Consider the following 8,422-nt stretch of genomic DNA (forward strand, 5'->3'; position numbering starts at 1 on the left):
AGTAGTGCTTGACTTTGATTTTTTTTCTACTTTTAGTCCTTGACTTTGATTTGTTTTTCACTTTTAGTCCTTTTAGCCATCCGAGCGACAACTTTTAATTGGAATCAACAAACTATTGTGTCATTAAGGGTAAAAGTGTCTTTTGATAAAGCTCTAAATATATTTATAAATAAAATTAGATAAAAAATAGGAAAAAGAAACGTTATTTGCTTGTTTTGCTTCGCTTTTTAAGCGACAACTTTTAATCAGAATCAACAAATTGTTGTGCCATTAAGAGTAAAATTGTCTATTGATGAATCCATAAATACATTAAACGTTATTTACCCTTAATGGCACAACAGTTTATTGATTTCGATTAAAAGTTGTCGCTCATATGGCTGAAAGGACTAAAAATGGAAAAAAAATCAAAGTCAAGGACTAAAAGTGGCAAAAAAATTAAAGTCAAGCACTACTTATGTCATGAATGAAAGTCGTGTTAACTAAAGTCATAGGACCAAAGGTGGAAAAAACTCTTTTTTTAAAGGTAGAAAACGACACCGTTTTGAAATGTTAAGTTTCAGTGCACCGTTGTTTTCGTCGACCAGTCTGGTGGAGACACTTTTTTCCAGAGAAGTCTGGTCTTAATCTCTTCCTCCTCCTCCTCCTCCATAACCACCACCGCCAACTGCCGGCAACGGCGTAGAGAACAAGCAAGCCACTAATGAAAGGAAAAATCTCCCGGTTTTGGGCCGGATTTATACTGCTCTTACTCTACGCCCATAGCTCACTCACAGATGTCTCTGCTTCAGTCCACGACTATCGAAATGAGCGCTTCATTCCAAAGTCCAACGCCTTCTTCTTCCATGGCGGCACCGAAGGCCTCTTCGCTTCCAAGCTCAACCACTCCCCTGCTAATTCCTCCATTGACAAACCTCTCAAAGGAAAATCCTTCATCAGGTCTCTCTCTCTCTCTCTCTCTCTCTCTATCTATCTATCTATCTATCTATCTAGGTTTTGAGGATCACTGGTCGAGTGATGCATTTAAGGATCCGGATGGATTTCACACTGGTAGTTGGATTTTGCAGGTTTGAGGATGTTACATTTGTGAGGACAAAAGAATCAATTGATAGTAAAAGTAAGATGCAGAGCAAAAACGGTTTGATTGAGGCCATTATTCTCGAGGTGAAAGACAGGGAGAGCATCGGGGACGCGTTTTCGAAGTCTAATGCTATATGTTGCACTAAACAGCTTTCTGAGGATAAGTTCTGTACTGTAGGAGAGGTTATAATAAAGATAAACTCTGATAACCCGGAGTGGCCGAAACGGATCCAGATATTTTTTGAAGGAGATAGCCAGGAAGCTAAAATGGATCCCCAATCAGTTGAAATCAACACTACGGGGATGTACTATCTCTATTTCATGTACTGTGATCCACAGCTCCAGGGTACAGTTATAAGAGGAAGAAGTGTGTGGAAAAACCCTGATGGTTATTTGCCTGGGAAAATGGTTCCTTTAATGACTTTCTATGGAATTGCATCTTTAGCTTATCTCGTGCTTGGTTTATTCTGGTTCCTAAGGTTTGTCCAGTACTGGAAGGATGTTATTCAGTTGCATTCGCACATTACAGTTGTTATTGCTCTTGGCATGGTTGAGATGGCCCTCTGGTACTTTGAGTATACGAATCTTAATTCTACAGGGAACAGACCAATGGCAATTACACTCTGGGCAGTGACAGTTAGTGCTGTAAAGAAGACGTTGTCCCGTGTGCTTCTTTTGGTGGTCTCTATGGGATATGGTGTTGTCAAGCCTACACTTGGTGGTGTAACCTCTAAAGTATACCTTTTAGCCCTGGTTTATTTTATTGCTTTGGAGGCACTTGAACTTGTTGAACACCTGGGGAATGTCAATGACTTCTCGAAAAAAACTAGGTTATATTTGGTTTTGCCTGTTGCATTCTTGGATGCCTGGTTTATTTTGTGGATTTTTTCATCATTATCAAAAACACTAGAAAAGCTCCAGGTAAGATTTTGGTTTCAAATCCTTGTGTTTCCCTTATGTTCAATCTTTAAAGTACTGATTATACTTTACCTTAGTTTCATCATTATCCAAAACACTACAAAAGCTCCATGTAAGTTTTATTTATTTCAAATCCATCTCTTTACCTTATGTGCAATCTTTTTAAAGGACTGATTGTACATGACAGTAGTAACATGTTTGCATGTATGCATTAAGGCTATAAATATTGGCATATGTCTAGGTTTTTTGTCATAAATAAGTTGGCTTGTAAACCTACTGCTCACAAGCTTAATTTTATTCTGGATAGATAAATCTCCTTGCATCCCATAAAGATTGAACTTTGTATAATTAAGTTTATTCTAATATTCCCATGCCTGCAATACACATCCCTTGACTCCCATCAATTAACTTCGTTCTTTGATCCTAGCCAATCTTCAGTTAAAATGCATAAATTTTGGAGAATATATTAAGCATTAACAATTACCTTGAGTTCTGCGCTTGAGGACATGTACAAGTGTCATATCACCATTTCATGGTCACATGCCTGAAGTTTTTTCTTTGCTGAAGCTGCTTGTTCAAATAGAAAGCAAACTTTCACTTGGCTTATGCACAAGTACCGAATAATGCATTGAGGATGTAGTGGGCCGGTTTTTCTTCTTTTGAAATGTTTCTCATGGTTCTTGCTTTCATCAGTTTCATGGTTCTATTGTCCTCTGTAACGCAGGTGCGAAAGAGCATTGCAAAGCTGGATCTCTACAGAAAGTTTACCAACTCCCTTGCAATCTTTGTGCTGCTCTCCATTGCTTGGGTTGGCTATGAGGTAATTTTTTCCACTGCTAATAATTCCCAACAATTTCATGGGATCAATGGGTTGCCTTTAGTGTCACACAGTGAGAAGAATCTTCTATTAAAATGATGGCGATGGCCATGTTAAATAACAGACAACTTGTTAATTCTCTCTTCATTTTTTTTTATTTTTTTTTCTAAATCTCCTGCTAATATTACATCTGCAAATCATGATGATCTCCAATGTCTGATATGTTGGCTCAGCTATACTTCAATGCAAGTGACCCATTAAGTGAGTTGTGGCGATTTTCATGGATAATTCCTGCTTTTTGGACAGTCCTAGCATATTGTTTGTTGGTGGTTATATGTGTTCTTTGGGCTCCTTCACGTAATCCTACCAGGTACACTTTCCTGATAGAGGCCTTCATCTCTCTTTTAGTCACATTACCAATTGCTTTGTTGACTGATAGACAGTACTAACATCTGTCCCAATTTTAGTGATGGCTATTGAATCTGATGATGGTATGCCGTGACCTTGATATATTTCTGAAGAAACATTCAGTCCATTCAGATGCACATGTTTATATAATAAAAAACTGCGCTTAAAATGTTCTGACGTTTTCTATTTTGATGTGAAAAATTGGTCATGTCAGGATATGAAACTAACTCAACGTCTTTATACATAATGGCACCTTGATATACTTCTAGGAGACACTTGGCCTATTTTTTCGTTGGTACAATGAATTGCTAGGGAAATTAGATCTCAAATTTTCATACCTAATCATTTTGGTGCGAGACAAATTGATGTGAAAATAGAAACAACTTAACAGGGAACAAAGTTCCTTTACTGCATATAGATGCGAGACAAAAGTCTATTTAGCAATGAACATCACACACACTGATACAAAACTTGACCCAAACGGGAGCAACTCACTCAACCAAGTTAGTCAGGCTGTTGATTTGGTAACTACAAGGTTACAAGTTCGACTCCCAACCGGAGCGGCCTAATGACCTTCTTGGTTTGAGCTAGTTAGCTATGAGCAACCTAAGCTGGTTTATTTCCTTGTGGTCCTTTGTTGGCTAGGGTCACAAGGCAGGGTTTACCCAATGCACACTCTCGGGTAGTGGGTGCGGGTTTTCCTCATCACCAAAAAAAAAAAACTTAACCCAAACTCGCCTTGCCTGTACAGTCTTGAAATGAAAACATAAGAAGGAAATTTCTATTTCCTAGGTAGATCTTTTTTGACAATTTCTTGTTATCAGTTTCACATTTGCATAGAATGTTAAACTGATTGTAGCGCAGTGATTCTTGAAATCCTTATATTGTTCTCATATGCTGCTGCTTTGGATTCCTCTACGCTCCATCTGATTATGGACAAACAGTATATTACTTCTGCAAGAAAATAAACGAAAACGGGAAACTAATATGTAGAGGTGTGATATTGTGTATCACTGATGATAATATCTCAGTTAAATTTAACTTTACTGTCTGAATACTAGATATGCACACTCTGGGGACAGCACAGATGACTTTGATGAAGAGGCTATTGCGCTGACAAGCGTGGTGAGGGTGGTTGGCGACACCGGAACCAAGCTCGAAAGGAAGGAAAAGAAGGGGTCCGCGTCAACTGACCACTTAACAGAGCGAGAAGATCTCGAAGAGGACAAGCGAGAATAGACGGATAGTAACTACTGCACTGACCCCGATGGATATCGAGCATCATTTTCTTGGTAGCAAGATGCAAGGTATCAGGAAACTTTGATGCAGTTAGTTTATGTACAGAGGTGGTGAAATTTGTATAGTGAAACCTCACAAGTGAAACTTCAATGACTGATCCCCTCTCTTGCATGATGCCAATGATTCAAATCTCACTTTTCTGTTGCATTTTATCCTTGGAAGTTGGTCACATTTTCATATTTACATCTACAAGAACAAGTATTGCACCAGAAACTATTGGCACGGGTAAAGGTACATTATTTTTTGAAAATTTAAAAGTATATTATTTGTATACTAAAATTTACATTATATAAAATAATGTACTTTTAGTACTCAAATAATATATTTTCTGTGAATAAAAAGTCAATTTTAATATACTAAAAGTACATTATTTGATAGTATGGAAAATAATGTATTTTCAATATTCGAATAATATACTTTGTATACATAAATAATGTACTTGTTATTTATAGTGGACCATAGTATACACAATAATGCTCCGGTGTTGATTGGTAGCATAGCAGGAATTATTGGTATTGGTGTTGATTATACCATATTAAAAACTATTGATGTTGGCATTGATCGGTACTATATTGGTTTTGGTATTGATTTGTACTATATTAGATATTACCAACACGAGTGTTAATTGGTGCCATACTAAAAATTATTGATACTGGTGTATATCATATTTGGAACTATTGATATGGATATTGATTAAATACAGACAAGTTATAGAATGAGATGATCATAGTTCCAAAAGATATAAGGAGCAGACCTATGCCACGAAGCAACTAAAAAATTTCCATGATTTCCACGTTGGAAAAAGTCATTTTCTAGTGCTGCATCACAGATTTATTAGATATACCAACCCACCCTATACTGTACTTTTATTTCTTTCCCTCTTTGATACATATCTTCTTTAAAATAATACACGTGCATACAATATAGACCATTGGATGCGCTCATATTGAGAAAAAAAAATGTAATGTCATTTTGGTAATTCCTGCACCATGTATATTTTGGTGGTGTACTAGGTGTTGTGCACGTTTGAGTGAACTGTGGTGTACCACATAGTTCTGGTCTATGGTGCACTAGTGGAAAAAATGTCATGATAATTTCTTACACTAAGTTTATTTCAATGGTACACTAAATGTTGGTATGTCGTACACCACAAAGTTCTAGTTAGTGGAAGTGCAGGTGCATGGTGCACATATCTAAGTGCATCATCAAGAAAGTATCTGAAGCCTCTGTTACACTTAGGAGTGGTCTATGGTGTACTTAGGAGTTGAAGCACCACCAAACATATGTAAATGCACCAAGTCGCATGACTACACATAAAAGGGTTGGTCACATATGAACTACGCCCTATATATATATATGATATGGATAATCCTCACCCGACCCAATAATCGTATTAGGTCAAGGCTGACCTATCGTACTTGGAGGCTGGCACTTAAACCCTGTAACCCTATAAGATAGCGGGATGACCAAATATGTCAGGAAACATAAGACACTCGAGCTAATCAATGGGCACCCTGACCTGAATCTGTGCATGTAACCCATGCGTCACACATGCCGGGGGGCCGACAAATGTCTCCTCCCTTCTCCTATAAATAGCGCATTAAATGTAGGGAGAAAGGACTTTTGGCTGCTTCTACAAGCTAAAGGCAAACTGATCCACTGTCACATATTCCGAACCCAACATCTTAAACCAACAAGCAGACTAGGCTAAGGAACCAGGCTCGCGCTAGCCTTTAGCCCCATATCTCGTAGTTTATATTGTCTGTATTTACTACATCAATACACACACACACACACACACACATATACATATAACTCAATTAGACACGTAGCCTACCAAATCGTGTATTAAGAAATTCGAATTTAGCTCGACTTGTTACTAAAATTACTTAAACTCATGTTCAACTCGACCAAAATAAATCATATTTGAACATTCATCCAATTCACACTTTTCTTACCAAGTTAAGTGTCTAACCAATTCAACTATGATGACAACAAAATGGCAAGGGTGAATGACCGAAATGACAATGCATGGCAAGGAATTGACAATATTAGGAACGCTAAGAAAGCTAGACAAAAATGAAAAAAACTCATTTGGGACATGCGTTTGATGTCAGAAACGCATGTCCCATTTATGTTTTTTTTTTTTTAATTTTTTATCGGAATATAGAATCCAAATGCAAATGAGACTTGCGTTTGCTTTATTAAAATAAAAATAATAATAATAATAATAAAAAAGGTCGCTGACGACGACCATGGTTGCCTTCTCCTTCCCCGTGGTCGCCGCCGGCCATCAATATTTTTTTTAACCATCGAAAAAAGAAAAAAAAAATACAAATGAGACGTGTTTCTGACATCAAAGGCATGTCCCAAATGAGATTTTTTTTTTTTTTTTGGTCCAACTTTCTTAACGTTCCTAATATTATTAATTCCTTGCCATACATTGTAATTTCAACCATTCACCCAAATGGCAAATGTGGACTTCAAGTAAAGAGCCATTGGATGAAACACGGAAAGCATGCATCAATTAACGTACGTGGCATTCATACGTGGACTTCAAGCAAAGTGCCATTGGATGAAACAACACATAGTGGGCCCACATTCAAATGTGGTCCCATTTTCTATTTTTCTTTTATATAAAAATCATGCAAAATACAAAATACAAAATAAATTAAATAATACATCAAAATACTCCAAAAAAAGAAATTGTACTCGTTTAAGATACCTAAATAATTGACGATTAAGACATTTATGTTTTTAGTAATTAACAAATTACACGACTTACACGTGATTAATGAAAGTTATCTAAATTACTAATTATATTGCTACAATATTAGGTGTAGGGTTGCATTAATTAAAACTTCAATTGCAATACTACAAAGCTTTATTAGCATTAAGTAATGTAAATATAGCTTTCACTCACTAGATTAATATTTAATAGTTTATCATAATTTTCTAGATTCTGTTCCGTTTGATTGCAACCCTTTCATCTAAGGAAATTTATTGATATTTTCAATGTATTGTGTTTTGAAAATTTTCTTTAATATGTGCCCATAAAAGTGTTGTTTAAAGAATAAGAATTGGTCTCGTGAGTGGTTGCAAGTTTGCAACCATCCTCAACTTTTAAATTTTATCTCTGTGTTGACACTTTTTTTATTGATATTTTTAGAAAAAAATTCAAATCATTACTGATGTTCTTGAGAATTGAGTTTAAAAAAAAAATCACTTTACAAATAATTGAGAAACAAAAAATGTTATTTTATCATAATTTATGACCATAAATGCCACTTTTTTATTATTAAATATCCTTATGATATCCGATCATTAGATGACTAAAGAAAAAAATCTTTTATAAACCAACAAATGCCTACAAAATTTTGTTATATTGGAACTCTATGTATTTGAATTTGACTACAAATCCTTATCACAGTCTTTTTAAGACTCTCTTGTATATATACCTGCACTCTTGTATATTTGTCATCAAGTTCTGTTAATACAATTAAATACAGTTCTCATCTAGTATCAGTGGTTGACTCTCTCCTTTCGACCATAAATTCCGGCCCGGATCTTTTGACTCCATTGAACGGCGACCGTAAATTCTAGAACGTAAGTGGTTCCTTTTCAATCTAACAAAATCCTTTTAATCAAAAGTTTTTCTTCAAAATATATTTTTATGGTATATTAATAAGAAATAGATATTTTCAAAAAAAAAAAAAGAATTAGATTGATAAAATATAGTGTATAAAAGGCATGTAATTTATGAAAACTGTATCCTAAATTCTTGTTTTTATCACCGAAGTTTTCTACTATCCTATTACGGAGTATACTTTCCTTCACGCATGACACGTATTTTCTCCTGTGTTTTTTTCCTCAGATAAATCAAGGAAAAGGGCCCAGAAACAG

The 8,422-nt window shown here is 35.7% G+C and overlaps 1 protein-coding gene across 1 annotated transcript; it reads left to right on the plus strand.

Moving 5' to 3' along the window:
• Nucleotides 1-580: 580 nt before the first annotated feature.
• LOC116006992 (transmembrane protein 87A-like) lies at nt 581-4,671 on the plus strand. Its single transcript, XM_031247544.1, has 5 exons — nt 581-936; nt 1,065-1,998; nt 2,720-2,815; nt 3,046-3,182; nt 4,282-4,671. Exons 1-5 carry the CDS (start codon nt 701-703, stop codon nt 4,457-4,459), a joined length of 1,581 nt encoding a protein of 526 aa, XP_031103404.1. The 5' UTR covers nt 581-700; the 3' UTR covers nt 4,460-4,671.
• The last annotated feature ends 3,751 nt before the right edge of the window (nt 4,672-8,422 follow it).

This window comes from Ipomoea triloba, chromosome 15 (genome assembly GCF_003576645.1).
Source record: "Ipomoea triloba cultivar NCNSP0323 chromosome 15, ASM357664v1".
Classification (NCBI taxonomy): domain Eukaryota; kingdom Viridiplantae; phylum Streptophyta; class Magnoliopsida; order Solanales; family Convolvulaceae; genus Ipomoea; species Ipomoea triloba.

Excerpts from the sequence above, each read along its gene's own strand:
- LOC116006992 (XM_031247544.1), top strand. The coding sequence starts at position 701 with ATGAAAGGAAAAATCTCCCGGTTTTGGGCCGGATTTATACTGCTCTTA. Across the intron at positions 937-1,064 it reads AAAGGAAAATCCTTCATCAG|GTTTGAGGATGTTACATTTG; the intron begins GTCTCTCTCTCT and ends TGGATTTTGCAG. Across the intron at positions 2,816-3,045 it reads TTGCTTGGGTTGGCTATGAG|CTATACTTCAATGCAAGTGA; the intron begins GTAATTTTTTCC and ends ATGTTGGCTCAG.